The sequence below is a fragment of the Homarus americanus genome, unplaced genomic scaffold (assembly GCF_018991925.1).
Source record: "Homarus americanus isolate GMGI-L3 unplaced genomic scaffold, GMGI_Hamer_2.0 scaffold29324, whole genome shotgun sequence".
NCBI lineage: Eukaryota > Metazoa > Arthropoda > Malacostraca > Decapoda > Nephropidae > Homarus > Homarus americanus.
Genome location: NW_024755207.1, coordinates 314,319 through 336,053, shown reverse-complemented (window position 1 = coordinate 336,053; position 21,735 = coordinate 314,319). Strand labels below are relative to the sequence as shown.

The window sequence follows — 21,735 nt, the reverse complement described above, 5'->3', positions numbered from 1 at the left end:
AAAGACAAAATACTTTTATTTTATTTTTTATTGAAAGTGAATAAAAGTTACAATAATACAGTGACATAAATGTTCAAAGTCACCATACTCATAATGCTGACGTTAGTGGTGAATTTTACAACACAGATCATCATACTGTTGCAACACAGATCATCATACTGTTGCAACACAAATCATCATGCTGTTGCAACACAGATCATCATACTGTTGCAACACAGATCATCATACTGTTGCAACACAGATCATCATACTACTCCATCTTTTTAACCATCGCCAGACGCTGTTCATTGCTCGTCCAGGCCTCGTTATAATGATGGGGGGTGAGAGAGTATGGGGTGAGGTTGCCCTAAAAGATGTCGTGTTCTTTGCTCACAACACCATAGCTTCAGGGTAATGATTCAATTGGCTGTTTGGTGGAATACTGTATACACGTGACACAATCCATACAGGAATTATAATGATGTAAATGAAACAAAAGCAAAACAAAGAAACAAGTAAATGATGTCGAGAAAACACAAAACAAAGACAAAAATAATAATACAAAAAACATAAGCAAAATAAAAACAAATAATATCTTACAAACAAAAACATTCCAAAAGCAAGGACAAGATATTAAAGCGAATTTATTTTCCCTATTTAATATCACATCACTTGTTGGTAACTTTTTAACTCTATTAACATGACAATAAAATAGCCGGGCCAAATATGCAAATAAAATCCAAATCCAAATCGAATCCGAGTCCAAATCTGAATCAGTGTCACTGGTTAGGGGCTGAATCGAAGCATCTTTGTACCAAGTCACTGGTATATATATAGAGTTTAGTATTACCCAGAACCCAAAGTTATATATTAGTATTATTTAATGACCTTTGACCTCTGTAATGGGGTTAAAAAAATTATAACACCTGTATTGACGTCTTTGTGAAACCGAATCCCAGATATATTGGTTCAAATACAGTGGACTAGTGAGCTCCAAATCCCCCCCCCGTACCAAAAAAGATATTCTCGACAACCTTAAAAGGCTCCAAATTACAATATTTACAGTAATACAACAGCTGTAGCGAGTAATCTTTGTCGCCAGAATCAGAGACAATGGTTCAAAATACAGCGGATGAATGGACGAGAAGCCCTCAAACTGTATATATCTAGAGGGTGACCTTTGACCCCTGTACAATGGTCAAAAGTATATTATAAAATTACCTATGCCACTATTTGACCTCTATACCAAGGTGCTTTTGTACGAAATCACACACACACACACACACACACACACACACACACATCTGAAGTTATTTATGAACTATAAAAAGAAATAATTGTGTCAACGTTCAATAAAAATAAGAATGAACAGCCGGTCAAAATATACGTCTGGGTGGTCTGACCTTAAACTCCTTAATTAAAAAAAAACCCACCTAAGACAGAACAAAGTAGATAGACTCAACAAGATAAAAAAAAACAAGAAGAAGAATAATCAATTGTTTACAAGAATAAGGAAAGACAAAGAGAAACAGATAATAACAACATAGAAAAACTTGATAAACACAACAAGAACGATAACAAACACAGAAACAAAATACAACTCTCATTATTATACAAAATAATTCAAACACCAGTATAGGAGAAATATAACAATGTCTTATATGAATATCTCTCCTAGATCTTAAAAAAATATTGTTTAGTGTACAACCTAAGACACAGTGAATGGTGGTCACGATCCCTGGCTAATGAAACACACTTGGATACAACAACATCATCTGTGGAGTATACGAAAACATCACATGTATACTAATAATTATGGTTATATCTACAAGGTAATTCACTCACTGGTAGACCAAAAGTATCGTTAAAATATCCTTAATGTTTTGGTATATTTTTTGGTCATGTTTTCGATGTTGTTCTCTCAAATATCTCTCTTACTCATTGGTTTGTTGTCTCATAAATAACGAATATGATAACGAAGCTCCGGGACTAGCCAACGAGTGATTCACCTCAACTCACTTAACATAAATAGCCTAAAATTTCTACATTCACATTGAGTCCTTTGATGACCATTCCTCTTAACTACAGATCATAATATAAATACATTCACTTGGTTGCCTTCACTTAAAACCCAAACAGTACAATCTTACCTATTTTAACTTAATTAGAGACGTTTGTTTACCTTAGCACCAGTTAGGAGACAATATTAAAGATACTCTCTCTCTCTCTCTCTCTCTCTCTCTCTCTCTCTCCCCCTTGGTAGATGATCCAGTATGCCTGTTTTTGCTTCGTATAAAAGACATCCTTCTGAATCAATGTCTCTAGTATAAGCAGTATATTTTCAAAGTGTTTGTAGTATAACCAACACACGTAAGGTTCAGTTCTTGGGGGTATAACGTAGTATATACTTCAGTGGCAGGTCTTGGGATATAGAACAATATACTTCCTACTGCTCCATCGCGAACTTTCCACGAACTCTAAATGGTCTGCTGAACTGAAAAGAGAGAGAAGAGTTAGTTAATGAAAGAGACTTAATGTGTTGCTTGAGTGAATTGTTCCTATGGTTAGTATATGAGAGTGGGTGTGAGAATGAGTGTGAGTATGAGGGAGAATGAGTGTGAGTATGAGGGAGAGTGAGTGTGAGTATGAGGGAGATGGGTGTGAGTATGAGGGAGAGTGAGTGTGAGTATGAGGGAGAGTGAGTGTGAGTATGAGGGAGATGAGTGTGAGTATGAGGGAGATGGGTGTGAGTATGAGGGAGATGGGTGTGAGTATGAGGGAGATGGGTGTGAGTATGAGGGAGAGTGAGTGTGAGTATGAGGGAGAGTGAGTGTGAGTATGAGGGAGATGAGTGTGAGTATGAGGAGAGGGTGTGAGTATGAGGGAGATGGGTGTGAGTATGAGGGAGATGGGTGTGAGTATGAGGAGAGTGAGTGTGAGTATGAGGGAGAGTGAGTGTGAGTATGAGGGAGAGTGAGTGTGAGTATGAGGGAGAGTGAGTGTGAGAAAGTGAATGTGTGGGAGGGAGCGAAAGTGTGTGGGTGTAATAAGACTATCATTAGAAGGCCCCATCACCAAGGTCACTCCAAAAGAAGTGCATCTCACCTCCCAGAACAATGTTTCGCTGACGTTTAGGTGTACCAATAGTCACAGCATTGATGTGACTCCTTAACTCTTAACAATATATATATATATATATGTATATATATATATATATATATATATATATATATATATATATATATATATATATATATATATATATATATATATATATATATATATATATATGTGTGTGTGTGTGTGTGTGTGTGTGTGTGTGTGTTAGGGATGACTTTGTATTACACAGACGAAGCGATTATTGTGTGTAAGGACAAAGTATTCCCTACTGGTGGACAGCGACACTTCCACTTCATTTTTACGCTTTTTCGGTAGCCGAGTCATGCAAGGGTGGTCAACAGATGGTGCAGGGTGGTCAACAGGTGGTGCAGGGTGGTCAGGAAGTCGTGTCGGGTTGTCAGTAGATAGGGGTGAGTCACAGTCGTGCAGTGATCTTCAGGGAAGTCGTGCAGGACCGCTTCTACTACTAATGTGAGGTGTCGAGAGGAGACAACATCATTGGGGAGTTTTGACGGTACCGTCTGAGTCAGGTGGTGACTGGCTGTCTGGTTATCTCTGTCCGTCGTGATGTTGCACCGCCCCTCGCACCCTCATGATCAGCTCCTCTAGCTTCGACTGTCTTGTGACGCCCTCAGCGGAGGTGCTGTACGAGGTGGCGTCTGACCGCTTGCGCCTCCTGCCCACGAAGGCTGGCAGGAGAGCGGCAAAGGTGGCGGGGATGAGGCCAGCTCCCACAGCTGCCATCACCGCATAAGGATTGTCAATAAAGCTCCCCTCGTTGGCTGATGGAGGCTGTTGAGTGGTAGTGGTTGTGGTGGTGGTGGTGGTGGTGGTTGTTCTGCGATTGACAGGCACAGGACGTGGGGGTTTGGTGGTGGTTGTAGTAGTAGTGGTGGTGGTGGTAGGGGAGGAAGTAGTGGTGGAAGAAGTGGTGGTAGTGGAGGAGGTGCTGGTGGAAGGCGCTGGAGTGAGGGAGTTAAGGGAGATGAGAGAGAAGGGAACACTCACTTGGGCGTATCCCGCGGGAGTGACAGAGATGTGCGAGACGGGGGAGGAGGAGGAGGACGTCACTCTAGGGCCGGTCGCTGGCAGACCCGCTACGTGACCTCCGTCGGTCTCAATCAGTGCCGGAGGTCTGCCGGGCAAAGCGCTGGGTACCTCCATTACATGAGGGCCGGGCTGAGAGCCGTGGTCGGTGAAAGTAGCGTGTGGTGTTCGCTCACTCAACCCCAGCACCGTCAGACTGGCCTTTGCGTGATGGGAGGGGTTAGGTAGGATGTACTGTGGAGTGGTAGGTTTCTTGAACACTCCCTGGTCGATATGAGAGTTGCTCGATGAGATTTTAACCCACTCCCCAGTGTCTTTGTCCAGTTGCGACACCGTCGATGTACTGTAGCGGTTCCACACTCCGTCGTAGGGCGCGGGACGAGGCGTTGTTGCCGTGGAGGGGATACTAATGACGTCGTCTCTGTCATCGAAGAGATAAGTGTGAGAAAGCTGATGAGGCGGGGGATACTGAAAGGGTCGGTGACGCTGAGGACGGAAAGGTTTGTTATTGTAGCCGGGACGAATAGGCCTCACCCTCTGCCACTCTATCGCTGGACTTCTTGTGGGGAAAGATTCAGAGATTTTGTCCCAGTTTGTCGTTGGTCTTCTCCCTGGGAAACTAGGAGAAGTGGGACGACTTGGCCGGGTAGGGTCATATTGCTCGTACTTGAACACTTGTCCCTTTGAAGGCAGAGGCTGCGGCCTGTACTCTGATCCCGGCCAGTAATCAGATGAGTCGAAGAAGGTTGAACCACCAAAAGCTCTTTCCGACTCTCGTCTTTCTGTCTCCGTTGGACGTTTTGGAGTGCCGCTGGTCTCGTAGTCGTCGGAATAATGGAAGCCATCACGAAGACTGAACTGCTTGAGGTAGTTCTTGATGTCAGTGTTCGTGAAAGGTTTGGCTGTGGGCCTTTCAGTGTTGGAGGTCCTGGCAGGAATGATGGAGGTACACTGCCGCCCACTCGTACATTCGATCGTGTAGAATTTAATTTTGTGCTGGATGTCGAGGCTTTTGTCTCTCGAATCTTCAGAGTCGTCCTCCACAGAGTCAGTAGAGAACGACCCTTCCGAGCTGTGGTCTTTTGACTGGGTGTGGACACCGAGGGGTCTAGAGATGATGATAGTGCTAGGAAGAGCCTTGCCGTTCTTGCGGGTGTAGGAAGCGGGTGCCACATACAGCTCCGTATCCGTGTGGTCCTCCTCTTTGATCATGAGGGCGTGGGTTGCACACACAAACCCCGCCGCCCACACCAGCCTCCCCCACACTGTCCAGAGTCTCATATCAGCTGTACCGCGGCTACACCATCTGCAAAACAATGACCCACTGTACTGTACATGACACAAACAGTCGAGAGTTACTGATCACACACCAGAATCAATGAGCTGTGAGAAGTGTGATGAGGAAGGAATGACTCACCAAACACTAACATATGTAGGATGAACGATAGGGTTTGGTGTTATGTAGCTAATGAATAATATTAAGGTTTGTGGGTTTGGTCAGTTCCCAGATGAGAACAGTACAGTATATATAATAATTGAGAATCAGTGAGGTTAAATGTTTGACTAAAATATTTAATTATCTTCAATGTCATCTGAAAATAGGAGCCTTAGAGTGCATCCATTAATAAGACAATTAATTCAGTAAGTTATATTAAAGCTAATTTGATAATTTCAAATAAGATCAAAACTAAAAGATAGCCACCGCCTTACCTGAAAATGGAATACATAGAAAACTAGAAAATGGGTGAAAAAACCTGTTTTTGGTTTGGGAATTTTGAGAGAAAAAAAAGGCTTAAAACTTGACAGAAATTTTTGTCTGTTTTGTGGATTTGGAAAAAATATAATTTGTTACAGTAAAGTGTTACAAATGCCGGTTATAAACATATATGTTCATACAGGTTCAATACACACATGGAGAAACATTCTATACATACATATACACACACAGGTTCTTTACACACATATACACACGCAGGTTCTTTACACACATATACACACGCAGGTTCTTTATACACATATACACACGCAGGTTCTTTACATACATATACACACGCAGGTTCTTTACACACATATACACACACAGGTTCCTTACACACATATACACACACAGGTTCTTTACACACATGCACACACACACACACACACAGTTACTAGATACAAATTAAACAGATGAATCATGACGCGCACCGAATGCTGTCGGTTCGCCTGATTTGTAAATATCACCTCGTGTTTACGAGTCACACTCCGTCAGTCAGTCAATCAGTCAGTTTATACGCAAGTCAGCGCCCGGCGACCTGCCCTCACACTCCGTCAGTCAATCAGTTATTACCGATTCAATTAGTCGCTCATGGAGTCATTCAATCAGTTATTACATGAGTCATATAATAACGAATTACCTCAGGATTAACCAACCTAAAGCTAATCTAACCTAACCTCCAGGTAGCGTTAGGGTGATTAATCTTCAGGTGAACATAATCTGAGAGGACTAATCTTCAGGTGATCCCTATTATCTGGTATGCATACATAAGAGCACAGGTCAGGTGTGTTGGATGGTGATTACACGGAGGAGCAGGAGGAAGGTGTCACCGTGCAGGTAGCGGGGGGCAGTGACTCGCACCTGCCCTTCATAGTCAACTACCATTTTAAATATTTAGAGTGTGACGCCACCCCGCCCCGCCTTTCCCCGTGACAACATTGTGCTCAACAGGATAGAAAATGAAGCATAATAACTCTTAATAAGTCTTTAAAGCTCGGGTATTATGCTTTGTGATTCCCCCAGTCTCACCAGCTGTTGATAAAGCTGGACTTGGGTGTCATACAAACGTGAATGTTGAGACTCTCACCTGACCTCAGTGTCCCGTAGTATCTTCTTTCATGTCGTGCCTCGAGGTCTGTCATTTAATACAATACATGACATTGATGGATTTGTTTATAAAGTATTTGTGAACTGAACGAAAATTTTATGTAAAATATAAATGAGAGATTTTATTTTGTTTTATACAGATATAATGATAATACTTAATGTGTGTGTGTGTGTGTGTGTGTGTGTGTGTGTGTGTGTGTGTGTTAAACTGAGTCTATAACCTTTATCTTTGTATTCCAGTAACTATTGTGATGAAATGACACGGTGTGCGACAGATTACAGAAGTGAAAGGTGAACGATGCCCTCGACCCAGAAAGTGTAGAGAGAGTTAACACAGGGGGAGAAAGTGAAAGTGAACAGGAAGAGGAGAGAATTAAGGCAGGAGGGAGGAAAGGGGGGTGGGTTATTCCGTTAGAATTGAAGAAACTGTGTAGAGAGAGAGGGGTGTGTGTGTGTGTGTGTGTGTGTGTGTGTGTGTGCTGTGTGTGTGTGACAGAGCATAAATGGGAAATCATTAACCCAAAGTTTATACAAATGAGAAAAAGTAAAGCAAAAGTATTAGGATTTTTGCCAAAGAGAGAAATCGGTTAGGTTAGGTATGGTAACTCAGAGGGAAAAGTTAGAAATATAATGATGATGATAAATAAAAAAGGAAGCGAAGAATAATGACATGAATAATAGCAGAAGGAAAGAGTGATAAATGTATGGATAGATAGATAGATAGATAATGTCTATCTATCTATCTACACGCCAGCCGTCTTGTAGGTTCAAAGGTCAATGTTGGCAGAGGTACAGTATCAGTCTATGTTGGGTCGTGTGTCGTGGTTGTTTGTGGGTCGGCTGTGATTGTTTGTGGGTCGTGGTTGTTTGTCGGTCGTGGTTGTTTGAGAGTCGGCTGTGATTGTTTGTGGGTCGTGGTTGTTTGTGGGTCGTGGTTGTTTGTGAGTCGTGTGTAGTTGTTTGTGGGTCTGGCTGTGATTGTTTTTGTATGGGTCGTGGTTGTTTGTGAGTCAGCTGTGATTGTTTGTGGGTCGTGGTTGTTTGTGAGTCGGCTGTGATTGTTTTAATGGGTCGTGGTTGTTTGTAGTCAGCTGTGATTGTTTTGTAGGTTTGATTGTTTGTGGGTCGTTGGCTGTGATTGTTTGGCCGGTCGTAAGTTTGTTTTTGTGTCATTTCCTTGTGATTGTTTGTGAGTCAGCTTCTTGATTGTTTGTGGGTTTTGATTGTTTGTGAGTCGGCTGTGATTGTTTGTGGGTCGTGGTTGTTTGTGAGTCGGCTGTGATTGTTTGTGGGTCGTGGTTGTTTGTGAGTCGTGTGTAATTGTTTGTGGGTCATTTAGTTGGGGGTATCTCTTCATCTAATATCTCGGTATGTTTGTTTGTGTGTTCAGGGGAGTTTTTCATTGTCCATCTTATTAACCTAACCTAACCTAACCTAACCTATCCTAACCTAACCTAACCTAACCTAACTCGAACTTACTGACTGTTAGAGCTTTAATGTACAAATAGGTATTGCTATAAAAATTGGTTAGGTTAGGTTAGGTTAGGTTAGTAAATCATGTATATTATAATTTGAAGTGTGGCTAATAATCCGGTATAAGTATCTCAAGTAATTAGTTTTCGCTTCACATTATTATTTTTACTTACTAATGGTCTCTCTCTCTCTCTCTCTCTCTCTCTCTCTCTCTCTCTCTCTCTCTCTCTCTCTCTCTCTCTCTCTCTCTCTTGCCTGCTTATGTTGATTAGATACATGAGGGACTTTTTACTTTGGTGAGAACTTCCAGCACAAATGGGCAGTGCGGAGTGCTACAGGACCCCAGGCAATCTATCACCTCCCCCTCTCTTCCTCCCTCCTCCCTCCCTCCCTCCAATCCTTCCTCCAATCCTCCTCCTTCCAACCCCTTTCCTTCCAAGCTTCTCCCTTCCTTCCTCCGCCCTTCCCTCCTTCTCTCACCGTGATGGAAGAAGCAAGCCATACCTCCCCACCATCTTACATAACTTCCTTCCTGTCTCACTTCCTCCCTCTCCCTCCCTCTCCCTCCCACCCTCCCTCCCCTCCTCCCTCCCACCCTCACCCCTCTCTCTGTCTGCCTATGAATTCCTATCCCACTTCAGCCTTGCCTCCGGTTAGATCAAGCTTCATCAGTTAAGTGCACCAATTAGATCAAGCTTCATCAGTTAAGTGCACCAATTAGATCAAGCTTCATCAGTTAAGTGGACCAATTAGATCAAGCTTCATCAGTTAAGTGCACCAATTAGATCAAGCTTCATCAGTTAAGTGCACCAATTAGATCAAGCTTCATCAGTTAAGTGCACCAATTAGATCAAGGTTAAAGGAGGAAATCATTTTGACTTTGCTCAGGTACGGAGAGACAGACAGACACACTGACGCTGCCCCAGGTAAGAACGCGACCCAGGCCTCCCAAACACTACACCGTCAGGGGATTGTTGTGGTTGTGGTTGTTGGTGTCAGGGATTGTTGTGGTTGTTGGTGTCAGAGTTGTTTTAATACTAAAACAATAATATACATACATACATACATACATACATACATACATACATACATACATACATACATACATGCATGCATACATACATAGATACATACAGTTCATACATACATACATACATACAGTACATACATACATACATACATACATACATACATACATACATACATGCATACATACATAGGTCTATTACAGTTCTTGTACATACATACATACATACATACAGATACCTTACATACATACCTTTACATACATACATACATACATACATACATGCATGCATACATACATGAATACATACAGTTCATACATACATACATACATACATACATACAGTACATACATACATACATACATACATACATACATACATACACACATACATACATACATGCACATACATACATGAATACATACAGTTCATACAGCACATACATACATACATACATACATACATACATACATACATACATACATACATACATACATACATACATGCATGCATACATACATAGATACATACAGTTCATACATACAGTTCATACATACATACATACATACATACATACATACATACATACATACATACATACATACATACAGCACTGACCAACTTACTGCCGTGACCCCAACAGCATGAGATATTGAAGCGACCATTAAAATAAAACTATATAGGTAATGGTGAAGAGAGAGAGAGACCATGTATACTGTTACTTGGCAATTCTCCCATACACTATTAATAATACATGGACTTGTATATTTCATTCAGTATGATAATTCTCCATACACACATACATATTCATACACACTTAATACTTAGAAGATAAACAGTGTCACCAACATACACACAGTCACACTGCACCATTAAACATTCCCAATATTGTATAATTTAACAGAAATAATAGTTTGTTGACGTGTATTTGTGTTTGTGTGTGAGTGTGTGTATGTGTGTGTGTGTGTGTGTGTGTGTGTGTGTGTGTGTGTGTGTGTGTGTGTGTGTGTCAACAATAATATATTCAATGTGTGTGTGTGTGTAAATCGTTCCTGCCGTGAAATTGTGAGTTTTCATGTTTCGCTCCACATGTTCTCATCACATATACTTGGATCTTATCACTTGCTTCACCACCATAACTAGGTCGTGTACTCACGTAAATCCACCACCAAGACACACACACTTTACACACAATATAACACCTGCTTACCCCCCCCCGCCCGGCAGATATTCACCTAGAGCGTTGCAGAGGTTGACTGGTTGACTGGCTGCAGGAGATGAGACGACGCCCAATGTGTAGTGGCCACGGACGAGGAGGCGACAGATTCCTTCGTTAGGGTGACAGGGACCTGATGATGGTTGTGTAGTGGCCAGGGCGAGGAGGCGAATTCCTTCGTTAGGGTGACAGGGACCTGATGATGGTTGTGTAGTGGCCAGGGCGAGGCGACAGATTCTTCGTTAGGGTGACAGGGACCTGATGATGGTTGTGTAGTGGCCGGGGCGAGGCGACAGATTCCTTCGTTAGGGTGACAGGGACCTGATGATGGTTGTGTAGTGGCCAGGGGCGAGGAGGCGACAAACTCCTAACCTAAACGGGGCGACGGATTCCAAAGTCAGTATGCCGATGACAACAGAACTTTCGACGATCTTGCGACAGACAGGTTTGCAATGGCAGTGACGGTAGGTGTTAGGTTCTTAGTTTAGCGGTGTCGTCGTCAGCAGCAGATGTGTGTTGCCTGCCGGACCACTAGGATACTTGTGAGTGACTGCCTCCCTTCACTCTGCTCCACCACCGCCACTCAGTCGAAAATTTCTCTTTTCCCCTCCCTAGGCTCCCTCCCCCCACCGTGAAACCCAACAGCCAGCACCCCGTAACCTCCTCCCTCCCTCTCCCTTCCTTCCTTTCCCCGCCAGCCATCACCCCTCCTACAGTAGGCATCAGCAAAACTTTCCTCACTAACAGTGGTCTCGGCTTAAAGGGTTCGGATCTACATTTCATCCCCTTTAAAAGATCATCACTTTGTTATTGGCCTCACAGCTGAAACACTAACATTATAGGAATTAGGATCCAGGATGTAGTGGACCGTTTAAGTGCGGATGGCGTAACCGAGGTGACCAGACAGCTGTAAACATTGACCATATTCTCCACGCGGTCCGCACCTTCTTGTTTTCATTTTCTGCTCCGCTGGGAATGTTGTGTTGTTTATCTTCGTGTATCTCTCTCTCTCTCTCTCTCTCTCTCTCTCTCTCTCTCTCTCTCTCTCTCTCTCTTTCACAAACCCTCAATTTAATTTCCCTTTATCATGAAAACATATTATAGTACTAACTCACATGCTATTTAGTTATCATTACAGCTATCAATTAATTTATACCATTCGTGTACATGTATGTATGTATGTATTCATAGCATTTCACTGGCTATTAATCTTTTTCTCAAATTTAGTCATTGTTTATTTGTTCATATCGAATTGTTATAAAAAAAATCCTTATCTATCTATCATTCTATCTATCCATTATCTTTATTCCTCTCTCATCTTCTTTAGACAGGAGCAAAAAAGAAACCAACCACAAAGAAAGAGAGAAATAATATAGAGATTAAAGGAAGACAAGGGGTGAACACTACAGGCAAGAGCTCGGCAAACAGAAGGAATATCTTACGTTATATAGGATGATCGAAAAGTCCCTGTGCACCTGCTGTACCTGACAATATAGTTCTTAATTACTATACCTACATTGTTATTTACGTTGTTATACTTACATTAATTATTGGAAATGTTCATAGTCAATATTTTAAGTAGATACTATTTCTAAATATTTACTGTAATTTAATAGAAGGTTTATCACAATGTATTTATAAAGCGAGACAACTCTAGTGTTAATTATTTGCAGGTGCACAGGGACTTTTTGATCACCATGGGCTCTTAGTGATCCTGTCCAGCTCCACATAAAGTCCATAACATAACATAACATAACATAACATAACATATCATAACATAACATAACATAACATAACATAACATAACATAACATAACATAACATATCAAAACATAACATAACATAACATAACATAACATAACATAACATATCATAACATAACATAACATAACATAACATAACATAACATAACATAACATAACATAACATAACTAACATATCATAACATAACATATCATAACATAACATAACATAACATAACATAACATAACATAACATAACATATCATAACATAACATAACATAACATAACATAACATAACATATCATAACATAACATAACATAACATAACATAACATAACATAACATAACATAACATAACATATCATAACATAACATAACATAACATATCATAACATAACATATCATAACATAACATAACATATAACATAACATAACATAACATAACATAACATAACATAACATATCATAACATAACATAACATAACATAACAACATAACGCAACATATCATAACATATCATAACATAACATAACATAACATATCATAACATAACATATCATAACATAACATAACATATCATAACATAACATAACATAACATAACATAACATAACATATCATAACATAACATAACATAACATATCATAACATAACATAACATAACATAACGTAACATATCATAACATAACATAACATAACATAACATAACATATCATAACATATCATAACATAACATATCATAACAATATCATAACATAACATAACATAACATATCATAACATAACATATCATAACATAACATAACATAACATATCATAACATAACATAACATATCATAACATAACATATTATAACATAACATATCATAACATAACATAACATATCATAACATAACATATCATAACATAACATATCATAACATAACATAACATAACATATCATAACATAACATATCATAACATAACATAACATAACATATCATAACATAACATAACATAACATAACGTAACATATCATAACATAACAACATAATAACATAACATAACATAACATAACATAACATAACATAACATAACATAACATACATAACATATCATAACATAACATAACATAACATAACATACATAACATATCATAACATAACATAACATAACATAACATATCATAACATAACATATCATAACATAACATAACATATCATAACATATCATAACATAACATAACATAACATAACATAACATAACATAACATAACATAACATACATAACATATCATAACATAACATAACATAACATAACATAACATAACATAACATATCATAACATAACATAACATAACATAACATAACATAACATATCATAACATAACATAACATAACATTAGCTACTCTAAGCTAACGCTGATTTAACCTAACTTAACCTAACGCTAACCTAATCTAATCTAACCTAATTTAAGCTAATCTAACGCTAACCTTACGTAGTTAACCTAACCTAACCTAACCTCACATGGTACAGCGTTAAAGGGGCAAATTCATAATGACTTGTACAGTGGAATATGGTGATCTGTTTTGACTTGTACAGTGGAATATGATGAACTGTTTTGACTTGTACAGCGGAATATGATGAACTGTTTTGACTTGTACAGAGGAATATGATGAACTGTTTTGACTTGTACAGAGGAATATGATGAACTGTTTTGACTTGTACAGAGAATATGTTGAACTGCTTTTGACTTGTACAGAGGAATATGATGGACTGTTTTGACTTGTACAGAGAAATATGGTGATCTGTTTTGACTTGTACAGCGGAATATGATGAACTGTTTTGACTTGTACAGAATATGATGAATTGCTTTGACTTGTACAGAGGAATATGGTGAACTGTTTTGACTTGTACAGAGGAATATGGTGAACTGTTTTGACTTAGCCAGGGAATATGATGAACTGTTTTGACTTGTACAGAGGAATATGATGAACTGTTTTGACTTGTACAGAGGAATATGATGAACATGAGCATTAGTGAAAGTGAGATGTACAGACGAGGTTCATGATCATTGTAATTACTGAACACAACTGCGTGACCTGAAAGAGACGCATTGTGACTCTGTGGTGAAAGTTCTCTCCCTACACCCCTTGCCATCCTCCATCCCTTTCATCCTCCATCCTTGTCATCCTCCATCCTGTCATCCTCCATCCCTGTCATCCTCCATCCCTATCATCCTCCATCCCTGTCATCCTCCATCCTGTCATCCTCCATCCCTGTCATCCTCCATCCCTATCATCCTCCATCCCGTCATTCTCCATCCCTGTCATCCTCCATCCCTATCATCCTCCACCCCTGTCATCCTCCATCGCTGTCATCCTCCATCCTTGTCATCCTCCATCCTTGCCATCCTCCATCCTTGTCATCCTTCAACCCTGCCACCCTTCACCCTTGTCATCCTCCACCCCTGCTACCCTCCATCCCTGTCATCCGCCACCCTCTACCCCCAGTATCTCTCCACCCCACCACTTGCCACCCCTGCCTCTCTCCACCCTACCACTCGCACCCCTGCCTCTCCACCCCTACCACTCGCCACCCTCTGCCTCTCTCCACCCCTACCACTCACACCCCCCTGCCCTCTCCACCCCTGTATCTCTCCACCCCTACCACTGCCACCCCTTGCCTCTCTCCACCCCTACCACTCGCCACCCCTGCCTCTCTCCACCCCTACCACTGCCACCCCTGCCTCTCTCTCCACCCCTACGACTCACCACCCCTGTATCTCTACACCCTACCACATTTTTCTTCCTTTTGCTCTCACATTTCTGCTTTCTTGTGCCAGTGCAAGCAATCAACAACGCCTGGCACTCTCCTCCGCCACTCAATAACAAGGTGATGGAACTCTCGCCTCACCTCACGTAAGTTCGTCAGAGTTTGGATAGAAGAGCGTACCAATGTTCACACACACACACACACACACACACACACACACACACACACACGAGTGAAAGTTGCGTATTGTGTGTGTATGTGTGTGGTTTTTGAGTGCGAGTTTTGCGTGAAAGTTGTTGTTGTGACTGAGGCTACCAACTACAGCGTCACACAGCGTCACACAGGTCACACAGGGCCAACCAGAAATAAGCTTAGTAATCGATTCCCATATCTTCGGTTAATATAGTATGATTCATATCTTAGTCAGTGACGCTCTAGTAGATGAAACCTCCCCTAGTAGATGAAACCTCCCCTAGTAGATGAAACCTCACCTAGTGAAGCTTACTAATAGCTATCACCTACACGTCATCATTTCATACTTTTCACTCCCAATTCGATTCCTCAAATAATAGTTAGGTTGAAAATATGAGAAATGTGAATTGTAACTATTCCACCGTGAATGATGATTATAGGGAGTGACAACAGAGAGAATAATATAATTACTACAACCATCAACGATGATTTACTGTATAAAATAGAAATCTAGTGAAGGAATAGACGAAAATAAGAACTATAACTCGTGAGTGATTTGTTTTCTTTGGTTCGTCTGTGTTAAAATCATTTATAAGAATATAAGTAAACAGTAGAGATTATATTTATGATCACTTGCCGCGTAAATTCAAAGTTATATTTTCCCCCACATTATATTTCCATTGTATAGACTAAAATAAAATGTGACAATACCGAAAAACAAAAATATTATTAAACGTGTAAGACTAAATAATAAGATTTTGGAAAATATTATATAAGTCAGAATCAGTTTTATGATTGATTTCGGATTTCTCTGATTTTTTTTTTCTGACCGTGTGTGTGTGTGTGTGTGTGAAAATGCTTAAGAAACTAACCTAACCTAACCAAACGTAATCTAACCTTACAAAACTTAATCACATCTTAAATGTCTTACCGTATTAAATTTCAAATTATTCAAAAAAGAAACTAACGTAACCTAGCCAAATAATAACCTAACCTAACCTAAAAAATATCTTACCCTGTGTTAACTGTGTCTCTCGCCCAAAGACACGGAGATTATTATACTGGCCACAGGTTGCAGTTTATATATAGTTACACAAAACTCTCATTCATGTATATTTTTAATTTAAATTTTCATTACTTATTAGCTGTTTTTTGGTCTTTTTTTTATTCTTTGTTATGAACTTTATTGTCAAGTGTTCGTACAGGAGGAAACCTAATAAAGTTCTTAACAGAGAACCAACCAACAGCCCGAATGGCTAATAAACTGATAAGTAGTGAAATGATAAATTCAATATGATTAAAGTATCGAGGGCTTAGTGGTTTATTATGGTTTCCCTTAAATTAAGCATATTTTCTTCTATTGAAAGAAAACGATAGAATTTATGTCTAACTATTGTAATACTGTACATGGTCGCTCCCTGGTATACTGTAGAATGTGATTAGTCAAATACTTTACTTTATCCTCTTCGCCATTGGTCGGCCTGTTAGCTCTGGAAATTTTATCGACTTGTAGTTTCTGTGTGACCTTTACTAGGGTGGGCATCCGCTAGAGACATGAACACTGGAGTGAGTGATGTCCTCTAAGGTGCTTATAAACATCTTGTTCGTCTGTAGTATAAATTAGGCAACTGTAGGTGTTCCAGTCTCTTTAACTACCTTGGGACCAGACAGACTGAACAACAGTACTCCAAACGGTGAACCATATCTCACATCTAAAGAGCTTTATGAAGGACGGTTCATGAAGATAAGGTTGAATTTCAAAACCCATTCCTCTCATCACTCTTGAAGCCTACAGAGACATTTCTGTAACGCTTCACAGTCCGTTTGGTTCTTAAATTTCCTGAATAACTTAGCGTTGTCTGTAAATACTTGTATGGAATAACATTTGACATATTTATGAAACAACCGAACAACAGCGCTCCCAGCACATTGCCCTGAGGCATCCCACCTGTCATAGGTACATATTACGATTTCGTGTTATTAATCACCACACATTGTTTGCTGTTGTGAATAAAGTCTCTTATCCAAGCTAAGACGTTCCCCCAAATCCCGTACCCTTCCTGTTTAATTTTCAGCCTTTCATGAGGTACGGTAACAAATGCCTTTGCAAAATCAAGTAATTGCATCAAACAAGAACTTCTGAGGGTAAAAACTGTGTAGTATTCCTTTTCGTAATTGATGTTTTATCATCACGTAAACGCGTATAATGCTCTCAAGAACTTTACACACTTTGCTGGTCAAACTCACCAAATAGTAATTTTTCGTGCAGTGGTGATCTCCCTGTTTGAACACAATACTCACATATGCCATTTCCCATTCGCTGGGGACCTTTTGTTTATCCAAGCTTCTGTAAGCTCGTTACATAACTCTCCTAACACTCTGGGATGCACATTATCGGGGCCAGGGCTCTTATGAGCCTTGAGCTTTGACAATTTGGTTTTAATGCATACTTCTGAAAGCTCAGTGTGAGTTAGTGCTGTGTCAAACCGTATTTCCCCAAACACAGGAAAGGTTTTCGTATCCTCCCTTGTGTACACCGAAGAAAAGAATATATTTAATGCCTCCACCTTGTCTTGATCAGTGGCCGCATCTAGTCTCAGATCTGATACACCCAGCGGCCCACACGTGCCTTTCGTCTCGATTTTGTGCAACGGTAGAAAGCCTTGTTTTAACTTGACCTCGATTGGCTCTTAAACTCATTTTCAGCCCTTCTACATTCTGGCTTGGTTCCTTTTATCTACAATTCTGAAATTTTTAACACAGCTTCCTGTGACCAAGACCTTTCATTTTTTTTCTTGGGAGCCAAACCGAAATATTACCCTGGGTGCCATGTGGGACATATCCAATATGGCCGACACTCGTATCATAACTTTTGAACCGAAAAGTGGTTATGTGACAAGTAATACCTCTATTGGGGGGTTTATGAGGACGAGAAATCCAATTATGATAATACTTTTATAAGGTCAAGGTCACTGAGGTCGGTGGGGGGCTCTTGTTGGTCTCGCGATCCCGTCACTGGTGCTGGAGATGATGCAGACCCACGAAACGATCCACCTCCCTCATTGACGTCCCTGACTGGTAAGAGGTAGAAGGACTTCTCACCCAGTGTGTACAAGTCTAATCACTGCTGCTGTAAACTGTGAAAGATAAGATCCATTACGGTAGAACTGACCTTATCTCGTGAGCGATCATTATCGCTGCTTCAGTAACCTTGGTCGTGCTGTTCACTGCACTAATAAATAGGACGACGTTTAGCCTTCTAGTACTTACTGAAAGGAAATGTTAACTCACTCCTAAAATAGAATTAAAACCTTTAGGCCACATGTTAGGTTTTATTTAATTTGGGTTGATTAAATGTGTAAACTATTGGATTTTCTACTGAGATTTAAAATATAAAAATAAATCCAAAATTCTACTGGCTATCTGTCAACACTACATTATTTTACCCTTTTTAGTGTAAAATTTACACGTACTTGTCAATACTTCAGTGAGAACATTATGACAGAAAATTCTGTAAAGTGAGTTATTTCCTTCTGATTACAATGTTTGTTTTCTTGGTGGTGAGATACATTAGTTCTGTAGCCCATGCACACACTAGGGCCGGCGAAGACCACCTAGATCATAAACATTTCCTCATAACTGGTAATAAAGAAAAATATATATTTACGACTGTCATTTTACAATTCTCACGTCATTTTACTCCCATCTCTGTCGAGTCTCGTTGTAGTTGTAACGCCATTGTGGTTGCTTCATCAATATGTTCTTTTAAACGTCCATTTACGTTAAACTGAAGTTGGTGATGGGTTTGACTCAGGCCCGCCAGAATGTGTACACTACATAACATTCACTTTCTATACTAAGGTTTGCATAAAAAAATAAGACTACACAAAATTATTTTTTTTTTACGCAAAAGATTGAAATATATGTAAAATATTTTGTTTCCTCACAACAATATTACATTTTCAAACAAAACTGTCCACATTTTACAAAAAAAAATGCAATTTTTTACACGTTCCAACTTTTGACACAAGTTTTAACACAAACACTTTGCCTTTATTACACAATTTCAAATTTCTCACCAGATGCATGACATACACAAGAGCACTGGCTGTACACAACAGTGAAGAGCGAGTGATATTGGTGTAGTGTTGAGTGACCCAGTTACCTGGCCTTCAAGCTGCTGTTGCTGGAGAACCACGCTTCCGTATGTTCACTGTGTGTGTGTGTGTTTACCTGTCTGTTGATGTGCCGGTATGTGTGTGCTTGTGGTGTTTTAGTTATTATCTACGTGTTATAGTCAGTGAGTGATGAGGTAATGATTGAGATAGAGTGTGGTAAAGGTAGTATGCCTAAGACACTCCCACACTTACAATTATCGTCTCTCTTCACACTGTAATGCTTTTCACATTATTAATGGGGGTAAAAGAAACATTTGAAGCATAAATAATTATTTATTTACACCAAATTGGGGACTATCAGTGCACCTTCAATGTAATAATGATGCAATGAAGCAGAGGAACTGTTTATGGTTTTGAAAAATGGAGACACACACACACACACACACACACACACACACACACACACACACACACACACACACACACACACACACACACACACACACACACAAAACCATCACTAGGAGCCGTCTGCCAACATCCTCAGCTCTGTACAGTCTGTCTGTATGTTTCAATAAATATTTTGCGAGTAGAAATTCGAAAATAGTCATCATATCTATAAGCCTAAGAAAAATATAATGCAATTGAATTTAAAACAATAATATTTACCTTCTGGGAGAGGATTTATTATTTATGAATTATCACAGAATTTATGAAACGTGACGCAGCTTAAAATCAAATAGCAGTTTAGTTTAGAGTTGCAATGGATCACTAAACAAGAATAGAATCTCTCGGGTGGTGATCCTCCTGTCGGTTTGTCTAGTCATCGTCTTGTGGTTCTCCTTGGCCTCTTCTGGTAGTGTGTGTGACGCCAGAACTATTCCATCCCCGCTATTTTATTGGTCATCAGTAGAAACCTTAAACAAAGTCCGTCGTGTCATTGGTCACATGTGCACCCCGTATCTCCTGTTAGCTTTCCTAATCGTCTCCTCCACAGTCCTCCATACAGGTCCAACTCCATACCCTATTGCCTCATCCCCGACGCCTTCCATCATACTTTCCACCTTCCATTGGTATTCATCCAGGTCCCGCTTCTTTCTCTTCCTGAAGCCGAGGGAAGGGTCAAGGAAAACCGCGGGGATGGCAGTAGCGAGGAGCCCCACCAGCGCCAACAGCCACATCCCAGCCTGGAAGTTGGTGTTCTCGTCTCCTACGTCGATACCCAGAAAGCGACCAGTCTCTGCTGTTCTTCTTACGTCATCAGGAGGCACAGCTGAGGAGTCTGGTGGAGGACGTGGCGATAAATCGTCTTCTAAAGTGTCATAGAAACTTGCACCATTCTCAACACCAATTGTTTGTCCGTATACAAAGTCGAGGCTCAGAATCATCATTACAGGAAACGTTATCGTCAGAAAGCTCTTGTGGAGATGTGATTCCTTTGTCATTTTCTATAACTTATTTATACCATGACTGACATATAAACTCACTGCCACTTATGTTGCGTCATCACCAGTCTGTTTACTAACTCACGGGCAGGTCTGACGTCAACCAGTCGTTTACTGTGACCCCACGAGGCTCACAAGTCTACGGGCAGTCATGCAGATTATACTTGCAAATTTGAAATCTTGAACACGTAAGGTGACGGCCCGGGTGTTGTCCACTGTCAGACCTGCCGACGTCTACCTCGGGGAGGAGGCCATCAACACTGACGACCCGCCCTGTGTAGGACCTCGCAGCTACTCCCACTACCTCCCGCACTCCCTCCCCACCACCTCCCTCACTCCCACCTCCTTCACTCGATGTGCCGACATACACTCACACGACAAATGCTTATAAGACATATACTCACACGACAAATGGAAAGGAAGACAAATGTTAGGTTAGGTTAGGTTTCTTGTGAGTATATGTCTTGTGAGCAAATGTCATGGAACCCCGTCACTCCCTCCTAACCACCTCCCTCCTCACCACTTCCCTCCTCACCACCTTCCCCTCATCACCACCTCCCTCCTCATCACCTCCCTCCTCACCACCTTCCCTCATCACCACCTTCCTCCTCACCACCTCCCTCCTCATCACCTCCTCCTCACCACCTCATCACCACCTTCCTCCTTTTCACCACCTCCCTCATCACCTCCTCCTCACCACCTTCCCTTATCACCCCACTCTCCTCACCACCTCCCTCCTCATCACCTCCCTCCCTCACC

General features: G+C 40.6%; 2 protein-coding genes across 2 annotated transcripts; both read right to left on the bottom strand.

Annotated features, from left to right (window-relative positions):
- Positions 1-10: 10 nt before the first annotated feature.
- On the bottom strand, positions 11-10,947 carry LOC121856444. The gene is made up of 3 exons (XM_042352041.1): positions 10,746-10,947; positions 4,108-5,452; positions 11-2,473 (listed from the first exon to the last, which is right to left on the bottom strand). Exons 2-3 carry the CDS (start codon positions 5,425-5,427, stop codon positions 2,426-2,428), a joined length of 1,368 nt encoding a protein of 455 aa, XP_042207975.1. The 5' UTR covers positions 5,428-5,452; positions 10,746-10,947; the 3' UTR covers positions 11-2,425.
- Positions 10,948-19,878: 8,931 nt separating this feature from the next.
- On the bottom strand, positions 19,879-21,244 carry LOC121856447. Its single transcript, XM_042352043.1, has one exon. It carries the CDS (start codon positions 20,974-20,976, stop codon positions 20,476-20,478), a length of 501 nt encoding a protein of 166 aa, XP_042207977.1. The 5' UTR covers positions 20,977-21,244; the 3' UTR covers positions 19,879-20,475.
- Positions 21,245-21,735: the final 491 nt, after the last annotated feature.